The sequence below is a fragment of the Alligator sinensis genome, unplaced genomic scaffold (assembly GCF_000455745.1).
Source record: "Alligator sinensis unplaced genomic scaffold, ASM45574v1 scaffold559_2, whole genome shotgun sequence".
NCBI classification, from domain to species: domain Eukaryota; kingdom Metazoa; phylum Chordata; order Crocodylia; family Alligatoridae; genus Alligator; species Alligator sinensis.
The window spans coordinates 2,179,947-2,197,502 of NW_005842046.1; the positions used below are offsets into that span (position 1 = coordinate 2,179,947).

At 41.2% G+C, this 17,556-nt stretch overlaps 1 protein-coding gene across 28 annotated transcripts in view; it reads left to right on the forward strand.

Annotated features, from left to right (window-relative positions):
• The window catches only part of TCF7L2 (transcription factor 7 like 2), a 204,109-nt gene that overhangs the window by 168,982 nt on the left and 17,571 nt on the right, over window positions 1–17,556 (forward strand). For 15 of the 28 annotated variants that reach the window (XM_025203165.1, XM_025203169.1, XM_025203166.1 and 12 more), the window contains exons 3-7: window positions 4,169–4,301; window positions 6,381–6,483; window positions 9,312–9,398; window positions 11,589–11,696; window positions 16,961–17,101. In XM_025203165.1, coding sequence (XP_025058950.1) covers window positions 4,169–4,301; window positions 6,381–6,483; window positions 9,312–9,398; window positions 11,589–11,696; window positions 16,961–17,101 — 572 coding nt within the window. The remainder of the gene's footprint in view (window positions 1–4,168; window positions 4,302–6,380; window positions 6,484–9,311; window positions 9,399–11,588; window positions 11,697–16,960; window positions 17,102–17,556) is intronic. The other 13 variants (XM_025203160.1, XM_006022823.3, XM_006022826.3 and 10 more) reach the window with 9 other exon arrangements.

Here is a 17,556-nt window from a genome sequence, read left to right on the forward strand (position 1 = left end):
GGGGGGAGGAAGGGGAGAGGTTAGGGTTTGGGGGGTTTTTCTACTCCTGTCAGTGACCTTAGTGACTTTGCAGCTACTGATCAATATTCAGTTTGTATAAATTTTTTTTTTTGGTTAAACTCAGAGTATTTATAAAATATTCATTGGAGGGATGTGTTCCTTTCCTACCAGACTTGGCTGGATGCATGTGGAACTAGCTTTCATTTAGTTAATGACATGTTTTTCCCATACAGCAGATTAATGCATGGTGACTTACATACCTGTATGTCAACCATTTCCACCAAAGACCTTCAACTTGTGTCCTGAGAGCACCTGTCTGAACTTAATTGAGACACATCCTAACCGCTCTCCCCTTGCCCCTCCTCCCAATAGCTTGCTCAGTCCCAAATTCATTGGATGATTTTTATTCATTATTGTTTGAGTCGTATTTATTTGCAAGTTTCCAAAGTGATGTCAGATTCTTATTTAGAGGCTGGATTGTTGATTCCCCATTGGTATAGTTTCATTTGGCTCATTTCAGGCAGGAATAATCAAGGAAAACTAACTTTTTGTCATCATTGGTCTTTGCCCCCTCCTCCACCTTCCATCTAAAGTGCATCCAGAATGGGTGTCTACTAGCAGCTTACTTGGTGTTCTGTAAATGAGGGGTGATGTTGTGTTCCCTTCCCGCTACCGCATGCACTGATGCTAATTAATCTATACACGTCAGTATAGCTTCGCCTTTCACTTAGAGCATATTTATACATGGAACATTTAAGGCTACCAGAGAAGAAATACCACCGTCTCAGAGTGGCTTTGCTTTTACAACTACCATAGATAAAGCTCTGGAAAATATACTTTAAAGACCAGTTCTATATTGGTGAGATGGGATGGGCCAAAATAGTTTAATAAGTGTTTCCTAGCTGTGATGTCTATGATTAACCTCTTCTAGCCAGTGGATGGTGTTAGGGGTTGCACTTGTTACTCAGGCGAAGCACCCCTTGACATCCAGCAGAGATACAAATGAAGAATTAATTCTGCTCTCAACCACAGGATTGCTACTTGGCCTTCCTTATGCTGTTTTTCAAATAAACTTATTTAAGAGGACCATAATGCCACTTTTAAAGACAAGCTTGTTTACTGTGTTTACAGTATAATTGGCAGTGCTTTCCAACTGTACCTTTCCTTGTAAATTAAGGCTATTTTTAGCTCAGCTAAGACTCCTCCCTCCCTCCCCGACACTTTTTTTTTTTTTTTTTTTTTTTTAAATGAAGAACAAGTATAACACAAATGCAGAGGAACCTAAATTGGCTGCAATGCGGTGAGGTGCAATTGCAGTGCAGCTTGCAAACTGGGAGGGTACTTTTTGATTTGGTATATCGTTGTTGTGGGCTCTTTATTTATTTTTAGCAGATGGATGTAACTATAATTCACCCCCAAGCATGATCCCTGGTCTGGGCAAGAACTGAATTCCAATCCTATAAATCAATATTCACATGAGTAATTCCTTTGGGTGGGAACAGCTGTCACAAATAAAACCTGCTCAGCTGAACGAAAGTTTGCCGGGTCAGGCTCAAAGTCCTGCTTTTTATCAGATGGGTGTTAATTAATTGAATAATAATTTGCCTCTTCGTCCTTGACTTACTCCATTTTTTTTTTTTTTTTTGCAGAAGGCTTTGGAAAGTGAGAGTGAGGGGTGGAGGGGTGTTGCCATACAAGTTTGTGTGTACTACCAAAGCCAAGACCACTGGGGGTGCTAAGTTTGGGATGCCACCTTTGTTCCAAGTTTTGTTGCTTCCGTCAGTTTAGGTCCAACCTTTTCTAAGTTAGTTCCTCATTTTGATTTTTTTTTTTTTTTTCTTCAGAATTAATCTCAAAATATTATACTTACTTGGTTGCCTGTTGGATTGTAAATAACTGCTTTCTCAGTTGATGATCTGTGCCTTCCCAGCTGTACTGCCTAGCCATACTAGGTGCGTCTACACAAGATACTTACTGCGCATTAGCCTAATGGCACTGCACAGTAGTGTGTCACGACAAAAACCGTGCTAATAGTCTACTGCGCAGTGTTGTTAGGCAGTAAGCATCACTAAAAAACCATGCACCAGCACCAGTGAGCAGTAACACTAGTTACTGCGCATTCAGTTAAAGTACTTTATTAAGGAAGTACTAAACTAAATGCTCAGTATCTAGGGTGCATTAACGAACATGTAGACGCACCCACCGTGTGTCGTCCAAGAAAGATGCACAGACCTCTTGAGCAGTAACTCCCTCTCGTCCGGAATGAGACTCCTTTGTGATCTGGAGTTTTCATACAGCCATTTTCCATAAAATGTCCCATGGTGTTAACCTGAGGCCTGGTGCTTTGGACAATGTCTGGATGACTTGTAACGTGATTTGTCATGTGAAACTCGTGCCAAAAATTTCAGTCCTGTGTCAGACTTTCCCAGGAGGATTCACTGTGAAGAATTTGCTAGGAAATTTTTGTTGCCTTTTTGGATAAGGAACCGAATCAAGTCACCCCGATGCAAGTGGATTATGGTCAAATATTGCATTCAGGGGATTACAGAAGTTTTCACTTCGAGAAAATTTGTTTTCTGGTGTGAAGCCCACAGCATAGGGTATCATGTTATGGCCATCATCCTTGCTATGCAGCTACTATTTGACCTGGGATACTTTATGCAGAGATTTTAAAAATAATTAAATAATCGTGCGTAGTAGCACATGCACACTTTCTCTCTCTTTCTACTTTGACATGCGTGCGGCTTTGCCATTTGACAAATGAAGGAGGCTGCTTGAAAGACATATGTTTGCCAGGTGTTGGATTGTAGGTGAGGTTCCCAGTGCTTCTGGGGATCTCTTCAAGCTACTCAAGTCTACTCCCAAATAGAAGATGTGTCTGAATTTAACCTAATGGTTTGGTTTCCAAATATCAATATGCCTTTTTTTTTTTTTTTACTTTGGTCTTTTTCTGTAGAATTTATCACTAACAAAAACCAGAAATAACAAATTGAAATAAGAATAAAAAGCTCTTTAAAAGAGAAGCCCAAAGTGTTCACACTGAGATCAGATAGTATTTAGTTTGAAATAACACTGAAAAAATGACTGCAGTTTGCTAACTTAGGTTTGCAGCTGTGGTCATGCTTAGGAGTGGGGATTACAATGGAAACGCTGACAGACCCTGAACAGTAGTGGCGCTAGCGGGCACCACTGGAGTATCACGACTTTCTTTTAATGTGGTTCCTTTGACTTGATGTTAATGCAACTTGTTCCTTACTTAAAGTAATAAAAGGAAATGAAGACACATTCTAAAATGAAACTTGACTCTAATCCATTCATCATCTAATACTAGCCTCTTTATCTTTGCTGGTACCTAATCTGGTTAAATGTCCCTGTTGTAGGATTTTAGTGAAAATCCTCTATGGGGAATAGGGTTTTTTGCAATTGGATTACTCGCAGTAAATGGTCCAGCAGTTTGCTTGTTTCAGCTTAATTTTTTCTTTGTGATCTTGTAAGGGTAAGTTACAGTTCACCCTGCTTTTTTTTTTTTCTTTCATTCATTCATTCATTCATCCTTTTTTATTAATATGATTTCTTTTATGCTTTTTGAGAGAGAAATAATTTTCCAGGACTGAAAATATAACAAGGAAAAACACCCCCTCCTTATATATGCATGGGATTTTTTTTTTCTCCAGCAAAGTTTGGATTTCAATATCTTTATCTACATATTTGCTATGGATTGTATGCCTCAGATCATAGTAACACAAGGCATCTATATCCAATTAATGTTATCAGTTTTCTCCAAATTGATGATTGATCAAGTCTCCTATGTATGTAAAAACGTGCAGGCATGATGTGTAGTGCTTACAAGGGAAAGCAATATTTCAAAATTACAATTTTTTTTAATTTATTTTTTGTGGTCCAGGGCATTTTACAAAGAATGGTCAATTAGAGAAGGGAAAGACCTAATAGTCACTGAACATTCAGGTCTCTTGCTTATTAAAGTCGGGGACTACCTGCATCTGATGAAAGAGTTTATATGCATCACAAAAGGGAAATGTCATTGTCACGTTATACCTCTGGACAATAGATTAATGTCATTTTGTTCCCAAGATTTTGGTGGCTGACCGTACAGCATTGTTAACACAGGGTGTTCCCCCCCACCCCTTTTTTTTTTGTCTTTTGACAGTCTAACAAAGTGCCAGTTGTGCAGCACCCACACCATGTACACCCTCTTACACCGCTTATCACATACAGCAATGAGCACTTCACACCAGGAAACCCTCCTCCACACTTACCAGCTGACGTAGATCCAAAAACAGGTAGGTGGGAAGTGGTGGGGCAGTCTTCATTTTCTTGGAGGGGGAAATGGGATGTGGTGGCAAGCCAACAGGATTTGGAGGGAACCCAAGGGAGGATTCAATGTACGTTTGGGATAGCTTTCCTAAACCGGTGTGCCTGCTGATAGAAACATGTTGAGCTTGATGTCATAAAGCACCTGGACTCCTGCACTTGGGGTCATTTGCAAGTGCATTTCTGTGTGAGCACACCCACTCGGTGGTAGTTGGCTCTCATAACTCATACTCGATTTGAACGAGTGACCCAGGGAGTTAAACATGTACATCCTGTGATCTGCACTTACAAAATTGCAGCTGGAATTTTAAAGGTGATGGGTTGCGGCCAGTTTCAAAATGAATCTCTCTTAATTCCCCAAATCCCATCGTTTCTGTGTCAGGAGTTCAGCCATTTTTTCTCTTATAACGTTGAATTTCCATCCTCCCTCCCCAGTTAGTTCCATGCACAGACTTGCAACTCTTTTCCCAAACGCAAGTCTGCCCAAGCCTCGGTTCAACTTGCAGGGCAATCTTCTTGACTACAGAGCGATGTAAAACCCTGCCTGGATTTATTGGTGTTACAGAATAGAATTTACATGTTATTCCAGCTCTTTAAAAAGTCTCTGTTTAACAGGGGGGCCCTGGAGAAGTCAAACAGTGTCAATCTTCCTTCTCCGAGCTGCATTGAGTTTTCTGTGACAGTGGTTTTGTTTTTTGTTACTCCAAAGCCCCGCTCATTAATTAGAAAGTAAATTTGAAACTGAATTCACGTCCGAGTTTGTCAAAAGAATTGTGTCTAACGTATGCAGATAATTTATCTGAACTCCAGCCCATGAATGAAGCAGGACATTAGCCAGTTTTCACTCCACACACCACCATTGAGGCCTCCTTTTAATTGTACTTAATGTTAACTTTGCACGGCTTAAAAGGAGACCATCAAGCCATCCCTGGGTATTGCAAGTGAATGGCATAGTCAGCCACTTATTTAAATAATGGTAGTACAGGGAATAGCTTTTAAACGGTTATCGTAAAACATATGATTAACGTCTGTAGACTGTTTACTTTTCTTCTGTGAACATTCTTTCAAGTGTGCAAATAGCTCACTGTATGGGTAAAGCCCAGTTAATCTGTTTGGTTTTTGTAATGGAGAAAAAGCAGTGTCTGCATGAAAATGTCACACAAGGAGATTTAATTTAGAGATTAAAAGCTTCCTGAGTGACTTAAAAAAAAAAAAAAGTTTCTAGCAGTGAATACGGTGCCCCTTCCTTTTAACGCTCTCTGTTTTAACTCTGCTTCTGCTATGCCATTGAGCTCTGGCTTGCCAATTGAAGGACCCAGTCCTGTAACCCTTCCTCGCCCGAGTAAGTCGTCTTGACCTCAAAGGTAAAGGTTGCAAGATCAGGCCTTAAACTTGGAGCTGAATTCCTTCAGTGCTCCGAATCCGCACAGGAGAGAGACCACAGTATCCATCCCACCCTCACCCCCCTCGTTTTATCGAACACCCTCAGGACTTTGTCTGCTCACCTTCAGGATTTTAGTGTGGAAATATTTAAAAAAAAAAAGGCAGATGCCCCAAAGTGGATCCATCTGGAAACAGAAGAATATTGCAGCTAAAAGGGTTTATTTGGGAGATTCCCAAGGAAAAAGGGTCAAGTTGGTGACACCAGGAAGGGGGTGCTTATAGGTAGGCATGGGGAGTGCATTTAGGGCTGCCTCCTTTTCAGCACCTTGGGAGGAAACCCAGCAGAGCCATAATGCAGAGGCGAGCTTTTTGGTGGTGTTTTACACAGTTTCCAGCACAAAAGGAGTTCTGGATCGCTTAGACAGTGCTTCAGTACCAGGGAGAGGGGAGAACATTGTAACTCTCTCTGAATCTCATTTACTTATGTACCATAAAGTACATCTGGGGCAGGAGGGGAGTAGTGTAGGTGACGTTAATGGGCCAGCCATTGCAAACAAGAAGCCAAGTCATTACCATCTTTATGGTATAAAAGTGTATAAGAGTTTCTCTCTCTCTTTCCTTCCTTTCTGGACCCAGTATTTATAATAAATTTTCCTCTTCCATAGGAATTCCAAGGCCTCCGCATCCTCCGGATATATCTCCCTATTATCCATTATCGCCAGGCACTGTAGGACAAATCCCCCATCCGCTAGGATGGTTAGTACCACAGTAAGGAGTTCCATTTTTTTATTTCCATTTTGGTTTGTTTGATCTGCATAATTTCTTGTGTAAAAAAAAAAAAAGTGTGTGTATGTATGTATAGAGATAAGTATATTTGCCAGCTGCCACTTTATGATGCGAGTGAATCAATGACCGCTCAATAAAGATTAAAAAGAACAAGGGCTCCAATATCAGGCCATATGGTATTAGGCAAACATGGGCATTAAAACACCACTTCAGATATTGTCTTAACTGTCTGTTGGCTTGAAGCACGAATGGTTATCATAACCCCTCTGCTGAAGCAGATCCTTCTTTATAGATATCCTTTGGCTGCCTGGTCTAAATTTTAGCAGCCCCTAAATTTTGTTTCCATGGTAGCTTCTGAAGGCATTCAAAGCTTAATTTTAATAGTACTCATATTAATACAATGTTATAATGATAACTGTATTGACCTTCTCTGTTATAAGAGCCCTTGTTTTTTTTTTTCTGTGGAAATGGGTAGGGCCTTAATAAAGTTGGCAAAAAAAAAAACATTCTGGGATGAAATGTGGTTGAAAAAGTAGAAGTTGCACAATGGTTTGTTTGGGGGGAGTTGCCCCAAGATGCATGAATTTGGGCAAGTTAAAAACTGGCCAAGAAAAAAAAAAAGAGGGGAAAAGTAACACTTATTTTTCTTTGACACTGCTTTGCAATAGCAGCTCTTGTAGGGAGTAAGAATTCCTCAGGTGAAACACTATGAGGTTTTCGTCACCAGTGCCTCAGTATTTCCATCTCTAAAATGGGCTTAATTCATTTTCTCAGGGCTTTTTTTGAGGTTTAATGGATTAAATGCATTTCAGCCACATTGATGCCCTTGAATGGAAGGTTTCCTGCATTATTAATGCTCAGGTGTTTTTAATGCAGAGTGTGTTGTTCCCACATACAAGGGTGTTGCAGGCCTCTCTGCTTTTGAGAAGATTAGTGCTATTTATCTTTTAGGGCTAGGCTGCCCAGGGCCATGAGTACTTCATTGTACTCCAAGTTGTTTGACTAACTGTGCTGAAAATGTATCTTTGCTAGTCACGAAGTTCACACCTTCTTGAGGAAATAGGGTTTTTACTGGGAGTTGCACGGTATGGTAGAAGGCAATCAACTTCATATGTACTGGTGGGCAGACAAGATGACCGGCCTCTCTCCCAGCCAAGGGCATCCCTGGACCCGAATATGCGTAAATGTGGATTTAGGAGATCCAGGACTTGGCCTTAATGGCCTGCTTCTCAGAAGCCCACCTTGGTTTGCTTTACACATTGCCTCTCCGCAGAGGGGTAGCGGGCAGTGAAGGGCTTTTCACTCGTTGGGCTTGAAAATCGCCCATTTCCCAGCCCTCAACAGAAGGGCGAGTTTCAGCAGAAACCAAAGCCAGAGGCATTGTGCTGTCTAAATCAAGGTCCCACACATTTGAGGTCATCTCTCGCGCAGTAAGCCCACAGCGGGTTTAGGATGACACGCTGCACACCGGCACACCTTGGCTGCTTTTTTTTTGCTTGCGGTGCCTACTCGCAGTGCAGCCAACCCGTAGCGCTCTCATGTAGCTTCTTGGCTCAAGTTTGCATGAGGAAGAAGAAAACCTTTAAAGACAGATCTATTCAGCATGTGGCAGAAGGCTGTACCGCTAAATCTGGGAGGTAGATGAAAATCCCTTTCCATGCCAACCATTGCTAGGTGGGCCTTTATGCTTCCATCTAGTGGAGCCTTATTACGTCTTGGCACAATAACCTTTTGTCTTAGTTGGCATCCACTGCATTCATATGCGTGTTGCTAAAGGACTACGAGGCCACTTTTCCTAAGGCGTATGGCAGTATCTGCCTGTGCACTGGGAAGGTCTACAACACCAGCTTATTCTGCAGGGTTTCTCGTTCTTCCCATAACTTAACTTGCAGCCTTTGTGCATCCCATCAGCCTTTGTGCAACCTGCATATGCAAACTGCCTTTCAAAATCAAGTCCTTTTTTAAAATTTTTTAAAGCAATAATACTGCCATCCAAGACTATGTGAGGTTCCTTCCCTTCCTTTCTCCGTGGTAAAAAGTTTTGGCCTGGCTCACCTAAACTGGTCTGGATACCTCAAAGTATACACACACACAAAAAAAGTATCCTACCCACTCAGCTGATACATTTGAAGGACAGATAAAAAGAATTACCCAGCACAGACAACCCTCTATCAGGAAAAGTTGTGTGTCTTTCATGAGGATGCTGTTTTGCATGTTGCTGTATTTTTTAATTATTGTAATGAGGTGTGATTGTCTATTGGTTACCCACAATACTTCTTGGGGACTCTCCCCCGGTAACTCTTGTCAACACTTGTTAATCTGACAAAAGGCTACAAATTAAGCTCTGTTAATTTAATGTTTTCTCACCGAGATCTAAATACCGAAAGAGGCCCAAAGCGCAACTGAAGTCCTTTGATTCACTGTACTTTATTTTGGTATAAATTTACATTCATTATTGTTTTCCTTTGGATGTGTAGCCCTCAATTAGTGTGATGGCTCCATTAAAGCAAGCGAGACTTCGCCTTTAATTATTACAACAAAACACCTAGTTTCAGCTTGGGGAGAGGGTCTCTATTGACATAAGCAGAGGTTATAAAATTTAATTAGCCATTCCTATCAGATTTATGGCATTCAAATTGTTCTGTGTTTCTTTCCTTTGATCCTTGCTGTACAATCCCCAAGATTTTTGTTCTGATCAAATGAGAATAAAGCTTACTGTGCAGAGAGAATTTTTTTTTTTTTAAATCCTTTTTTCTTTCTCTCACTTTTTTTTTTCCCCCCTTTTTTTCCCCCCCCCTCCTTCTTTCCAGGCAAGGTCAACCAGTTTATCCAATCACAACAGGGGGATTCCGGCATCCTTACCCAACAGCTCTGACTGTCAATGCTTCCATGTCAAGGTGAGTTCACACTACTGAGGTCCCGAATCAAGGGCAAATGTAACTCCTCTTAACGTTCTCTGTTGAGAAGCGTGTTTCATCTAGAAAAAAAAAAAGTAGCTCCTGAAAACATTTGGTTAAGCAGTCACTTTTAGTTTGGTAAAACAGTATCTGCTCACCTGAGGATAATACGGGAGTCTCGGTAACAGTCACATCAAGGTTTGGGGGTGGGCTGTGGGGGGGAGAAGGGAGCGTATTATTTTGAAAGGCTACTAAAGGAGGAATAGAGTACAATATGACGTTGAAAAAGCGAGGAGGAGAAGTCATGACACGTTTTGCTTCCTCAGTGGCTATCATTCAGAGCCGCGCTCTGTGCAAGGCAGAGGAGGGTGCAGGGTGTGCTATTGTTATTCAAGCAGAGTTGGAAGGAAGGTTATTGTGCTATTTTTTCCCCCCTTGCAAAGCTCAAAACGCTGATAGTCAACATAAAAGGACCTGCCTGACCCTCAAAAGCTTCAGAAGTATATGTTTCTCCCCCTCCATACCTCCAATTAATTCCAGCTAATTTTCCAGGGGCTCCTAGTTTTATTTACAAACTGGTTGGCAGCACTATGTTTAAGTAATCACTAATTGCTCCTAATGATAGTTTTATTTTCTGTTCATCTGATTTTCAGTCTGGTTAATTAAATCGGTGGAGGTTTAGACTTTCCTGATGGGCTGAAACAGCTAATCCATTTTGATGATGGCACATAATTAAATTAGCATGCATTACATAGCAAGGGTCCATTGCTCCCTCCCCCCCCTTCGGCCCCTCCCTTCCCTCACTGCGGCTAATACATGAAGGTTAGAGTACAGAAGAAGATTTGAGGAGACAAAGGTAACTCCTGGACTAGTAGAAACCTGTAGCCAGGGCTTGTGAGTGACTAGAGAGAAAGTGTGCGCGCACATGTGGGGGGGTTTTAAAAAAAGAAATGCAATTATAAATGCACACCTATGGCTCCCACAGATTTTTTTTATTTTTTTTTCAACCAGACGTCTGAAAATCTAAATTTTGTTTAAAAGGACCCAGTGTAGAGTAAAATCCATGCCTTGGGAGGGGTGGGGGGAAGCTGCAGCATTTAAATAATCCCCCTCTTTAGTCCTCACCATATAGATATAAAAAGATTTTAAGGCATGGGGTGAAGCTGGATTTTAGGCTAATTATTATTACTTAGGCTAGTCTCCCTTTTGGGCAGGGGAGGAGGGGGAAGGTGTCTGTATTCCCAAGACAGGCCTTATGAAAGGTATCTAGTTAAAAAGAGTACACAGCAAATTAAATACATTATTGTGGTAATGGGACGACAGAAGTACAGGTCTATTATACTTATGGCAGTTATAGGAAATGTAGGCTCCTTGCCCTGTTCCAGCACACCCTTTGATATTCATTCCATTCAGCAGCAGGGCCAGGACTTCTCAGAATTAAGTGATGGGTCATTATACTTTAAACACCATGGAGAAGCCTAGATTGGCAATTAAACAGCACTTGCTGACACTCGCTTGTGCCACCCTGTGACCCCCTTTAGATTGAGATGTTGGAGCTCGGGGCCCTCAGCCTGCTAAATTGGTAGCAGGCACTTCTCCTGACGAGGGCTGGCTCTGAAATCTGCCGGCTTCAAAGGGAGCAAGATCATGTATAAACCATAATGTGGGTGCACCGTGGCTCAAAAAATAAGGCAGGAATAGATGAAATGTTACAAGTGCAAGGGGAAAATGAGAGAATAATGACAAATCTAATGCAACTCAAAGCAGAATTGTTGCACAGAAAAATGCATCCCACTGCTTGTGCATAAAATCAAGGCAGGCAGATGACATCCAGTTAACAGAAACATGTCAACAGTGAAGTAAAGTGAGAGTGAGTAAGAGAGAAGCCCCTGAGACAGCCAGGAACAAAAAATTAGTTGTCCTTAACAAGTTAAGGCTCATCATTATATTCTGGCTTGAAGCCATAAAAGCAGACAGGGGTATATAATGAGCTGCTTAGAATTTTTAGGGTGTTTATTGCAATTCGTGGAATACTTGTCTGCAAAAAGGAATGTCTTAGGCAAAGGTGTGTGTGTGTGTGTGTGTGTGTGTGTGTGTGTGTGTGTACATATACTGTCTTTTTTTTGGTATACATATACACGTACATGTACACACACACCAAGATACACATTTAGAAATATTTATTCGTAGTTTTAGCCTAAAAACCTCTTTTCCATTTAACCTTCTATGGGGAAAACTCCATGAACCGACAACACAACTGCACAGTTTTCTCACGCATACCATCCCAAGTATGCACAGGTATGTAAAACACACACATATATACTTGAGCTTTGTGAGTCTAGTTTTGCTTCTCGGGTAGTTCACACGTAATCCTGATGTTTCCTCATGAGCTCACCCAAGTATGCTCAAGTTTCTGCAGAGACGCATGGCATGTATAACTACGCTCTGTTTTTAAAAGCCCTATAGTATCTAGGCGCAGCAATGGAGAGGGGTTTTGAATTTGTAATGCAAGTGGCTGTGAAATTCATTAGCTACCCTCTCCACATGTAAATGCTATGGAAGATTCCTGGTTGAAGCACACAGTTACCTGCTCTGTAATACTGACTTTTCATGTAGGAGTGGTTTTCTCCGCAACATATTCACAAAGAAGCTTGCAAGCCTAATTATCCCAGTTTGCAATTAATGGTACGCTTTATAAATAGTTATTGAAAGGGGGCAATCATTGTTTTATTACAAGGTCAGCAATCATTCTAGTGTCGACTGGTTTCTTAGCCATCTATAACTCTTCCTACTCATCTGCTTATAAGATGACCACCCACAATACTCCTAAGTTTCTGACATCATCTGAGCATTTATTACTCCCTTTAAGCACTTTATAAATATATCCTTAATAAAAACTGTGATCAGCTTAACATGCTAGTGGGCAAACAATACATTCACCTCTAAAGAAGCAGCCAGGGAGGGGAAATTGGTCAATGATTTAACAGTACACAGCAACGTTGCATAGCAATTAAGCGGTAGCAGTGAAGAATACCTTTTGTAATTGAAATTTCTGGGGGAAATTTAGCTTTGCTGAATGTAATTACACAAGCTGGAATTTAGCCAGGACCTCCTAGGGAACACTCCCCCACACTTCCAGACATGTGACTGTAGAAATAAAGATGGGTCTGATCCGAAGTCAGTGGAAGTGACCCATTGACCATGGGTTGTGGACCAGTCTTTGAACAATATTTAAAAAACCAAAAACATAGTTGGGTGCCTGTAAGGCCAAAGTTTGCTTTAATGGTCGGCTACTTTTTTCTGCTTCTGTATATTTGCAGTTCATCTCCAAAGGAAGCCATTTTTTCTATTCAACCACAAATAGAAATTGCTGGCAAGCAGAAAACCTATCTTGGATTGATTGATTCCCTTTCTTCCCCTTACCCCCCATCTTTTTGTTGAAATTTCATGAATTTCACAGACATTGGGGCTAGAAGGGACCTCACAAGATCATCAGGTCCAATTTGGCTTCACTTGAAATATTCTGCCCCACATGGGGGTATGTGTATGTAAAAATAAATAAATAAAATAATTTTAAAAAATCGAATCGCAATGCCACTGCAATCCTGAGTTTTTAACAGAATAAAGAACTCCAATCAACCAACTGGATCACTTAACTCAGTGATCACAGACTTTCAGATCATATAACCTCTTTCATAAACTGGCCAAGTTGTATCTTAAAAATAGTTAGGTTTCTTGCCCCAACCATTTCTTTTAGGAGGCTTCTCCAAACACCTTGCTGTTCAGATCAGGAGAAGCCTTCTTCTAATATCCAGACTTCTTCATACCCAGTTAATAGCTATTTGTTCCTTTGCCAAAGGTGTCTTTTATCTACTTCCTCCTTGGTGTTTACCCTCTGCTAGAGGTTGACCTTATCCTCTTTTGTGGGAGGTTTAGTCTCCTCTTGTAAGACTTCCCTCCATTCCCCTGGTCATCTTAGTAGCCCTTCATTGCACCTGTTCCACTTCAAATTCAACTTGATTATGCATGACCCGAATTCTGTATAATATTTTTCACTTTTTGTTGAGAAGAAGTATCCGTTCTTGGTTGGATTTGATCACTGAGATAGCATTAGTTAGGCTTGCTAAAAAAAAAATTATTTAGAAATTCACCCTACAATCTCTCTGTTTTATTTTTTGGGACCTGCTTGGAGTGTTTCTCGACCAAGGTGTCATGAGTTCCTTAAAAGGGTCTGTATTAGCACTATATTATGTGAAAACGCCTACACATGATTCACAAGATAAGCCCAGGGATTTCAAATGAGAACCCATAGTGGCAAAAACATTCTGGCCTGTTCTGGTCTTTCTGAGTTCTTAGCAACAAAAGAATTGTTCTGTTATTTTTCTGTAGTCCAAAAATGAGTGAAAGCTGAGAGCTGGCATTTTCCAAGGTGTGCCTTGAGTCTGAAAAAGTTGAGAACCACTAGGCAAGGAGATTGAGCATGGACTCTCACCCTTCCCTTTGACTTTAGTGTGGGCAGGATTTTGCCCTAGGTTTTCACCTCATCCATTAAAAAATCCCTTTCCTGTGATTCCCATGTGGTGGTTTTATTTTTATTACATTAGGGCCCAGAGGCTGCAAACAAGATCGGGCACATTTGTGCTTTGCAAACGTATGGTAGAAGGTTGTTCCTGGAGCTTTCAGCCAAAATAGACAGATGTACGCAGGGGAGAAGGGAGGTCAGATGAAGTGATAGCCAAGGTCATGGAGCTGTTCACTTTCAGAACGCAGGGATCCTAACTACCAGACCTGTATCCTAACTTCTAGACTGCCCTGTACGTGGCATTCCTCCCCCATCTCATGTTCACTCTCCTTCTTGCCTGAATTATTTAGCTTTGCTGGTTAACCTCCTAAGAGTAGAAAGGCAGAACCTCCTTGGAGACTCATGCCCATTTCAGTGTAGGGCCTTTGGCAGAATAGTAGTCAAGCTAGTGACCACTGCCTGCCTGCTCTTCTCTTCTTCCATCACAGAAACACCCTTCCCTTCCTCCTTTTGTCCACATATTTCTTCTTTTGGTGTGACTGCTCTCGAGAGAGAGCATAAGCAACTTCACAGATAGCTCCCCATCAATTAGATCACTCTTCTCACAGCGGCCTTTCAAATCTAAATGCCACCCCTGTGTAATGATACTGAGCTCTACCAGCTAACAGAAAAGAAACCCCCTAAAGTTGCATTTAAAGTTTATAAGCGATTCATAGATTGTGAGGCTGGAAGGGACCTCGGGAGTTCATTGGGTCCAGCCCCCCTGCATCAGGCAGGAAACTGGGAGTTGGGTGACCTCAGCAAGGTGACCGTCCAGTCTCCTCTTGAAGATTTCCAAGGTAGGCGATTGCACCACCTCCGGAGGGAGCTTATTCCACAGTCTGGACATCCTAGCTGTGAAGAAGTTTTCCCTAATGTTGAGCCTGAAACAGTCTTCCAAGAGTTGGTGACTATTACTCCTGGTTTTCCCCAAGGGTGCCTTGGTGAACAGTTGTTCACTGAGCCTTTGATGTACTCCCCTGATGTAGTGGTAAGCCTCTATCAAGTCCCCTCTCAGCCTTCTCTTTTTCAGACTGAAGAGTCTCAGGTCTCTCAGCCTTTCCTCGTATGGAGTGCCGTGCAAATCTATGACCTTACGGGTGGCCCTTCTCTGGACTCTCTCGAGCTTTACCACATCCTTGTTGAAGTGCGGTGCCCAGAACTGGACGCAGCGGTCCAGATGTTATCTCGCCAATGCCAAGCAGAGTGCAAGAATCACTTCCCTAGTTCTGCTAGAGATGCATCGATTGATGCATGCCTGGCCATTATTTGCCCGGTTGGCTACAACATACTGCCGGCTCGTATTCATAGTGTGGTCCATCGTTACCCCCAGGTCCGTATTATTTACGGTGCTGGTCAGTTTGGCACCACCAAGCCTATAAGTGTGTTGGGGGTTACTTGTCCCAAGGTGGAGCGCTTTACATTTCTCAACGTTGAACTTCATCTGATTCCGATCTGCCCAACTTGCCAGCCTGTCTAGGTCTGCCTGTATCAGTAGCCTATCTTCAAGTGTACCAGTCTTATTTACAAAAAGAGCAACTCCAACTCCTCATGTCAATGAATTCAATATTTAGGGAGGTTTAGATGCTGTAAAAAACTTGATTAGTGGCGATTATAAAATGTTCCAAGAGTTTATAATAAGATCCCTTCGTTATTTCTCCGATTTCTGCACAAATCTCACGTAACATGAGTGGTATAGACCACCACAAAGTAAACCCAGGTCTTCAGCAGAAAAGTCACTGCAAATGAACAATAGAAGTAATCTTTTCATATCTTTATATTTTTGAGCTACATGCCACAGTTCAGATTCCCATACCATATATTCACTGAGTCCTCTAACTGGGCCAAGAGACACCTAAGAGTTTGCAATAAGAATGGGAGCTGCAAGGAGAGAATGTTCAGATAACACAAAACTTAGCTTTCTAGCCCATCATAACTGTTGGGGAGGGGGGAGAAAAATGAAGAGCATAAAATCACCCTTGGGCCAGAATTGTAGGCCAGATTATGTCCTGTGACATCCAGTTGACTTCAGTGGGGCTGCGCAAGGGGGAAGTCATTTATCTGTGTTATGCTTTGCTTGCTATCCATGGAATCCTTTCAGCCCATTGAATAACAATGTAACTAATTATTCTTTTGAAAACCTGATTGTTCTTGTTAATAGAGTTTACCTAGAAATATGCCTAGGATAATTTTGGTGTGTGTGTGTGTATATATGTGTGTATATATATTCTATGGCCCTGATCCAGCAATTAGGTTTCTACAAGTGGACTTTGTGTTCCTACAAGTCCAGTTTAGGGATCAGGGGCAGCATATGACTACATGAATTATATATATAGTTTCTCTACATTTTTTCATTTAAAAAATATCTAAAGTGTTTTCTGACATGAGCGTAATCCTTCCTATGTACCTACTAGCTCAAAAAATGACTTCGCTACGCAGTGTTCCCATGCTTAAGACAGTGTAATACAGAGATTTACCAAACAAAAATAAATATGTATTCTTCTGCTCGATCAACAAAATGTTGGCTAATGAAGCAGGTACAAAGATTGTCAAAAATGCATAGAAATTGTGGTGACATAAATATTTTATTTTGCTGTCAATACACAACAAAAGATGTCACCCTTATTTCTCAACCTGATTAGTTCTGTGACTATTGCTTTACTAGTTGCCATTGGTAATTTCACAGTAAGGAAATGGGCCAGTAATTTTTCTGCAGGTAGCTAAAATTCCGTTTTCCCCTCCAAGTTCGTCAGTCAAATTTGCCTTTTGTTAAAGATGTTAAAAATCATAATGTCTCATGTCAGTAATGATAATGAAGGGGAAGATTGCCTTTAATGACATTAGAAGAATCATTATGTTTAATTTATCACTAATTAATGCTGCCAGGTTTCATATGCTTTGTCTAGCTGTCATGTGCTTGTTATATGCCTCTTTTTTTTTTAATGTGTGTTTTTACACATCCCTCCCCATTCATTCATTTTTATTCTGACGATTTACACAGCTTTCTCTCCTCTAGGTTCCCTCCACACATGGTCCCGCCACATCATAGTTTACATACAACTGGAATCCCTCATCCGGCCATAGTCACGCCAACAGTCAAACAGGAATCTTCCCAGAGCGATGTTGGCTCACTCCACAGCTCGTAAGTTTCTTACTTGTGTCAATTTCCTTTTGAAAATGTAGTATGAGAATAACGATCCATCAATTACATTTACATAAGTAGTTTTGTTTGTATGTTTTTTTAAAAGAATCCTGGGCTTTACTTTATTGTGTTTTTATCACTACCTAATAACAGGTTTGTTTGTTTTATTTAAATTTTTTTTGGGGGGGGGGGGGGTGTTAAACGGAATTGCCCTTAATTTCATTGGCTGGGAGTGTGAAAATAAGAAATCATACTTCGTTCCCTAGAGCATTCCTATGTGTTAGGTGAGTCGGTATTATAGTCATACGCCCGGGGAAACTGAATTTCATTAGAAAAGATCAAACTTTATAAACCGTTGGGTAATTTTGTGTGCCGTTTTTGATGCTCAGTTTGAGCCACACGCGTGCTTCCAACTGGCCCTCCAGAGGTGGAGACATAAAATAAGAGCCATGCTC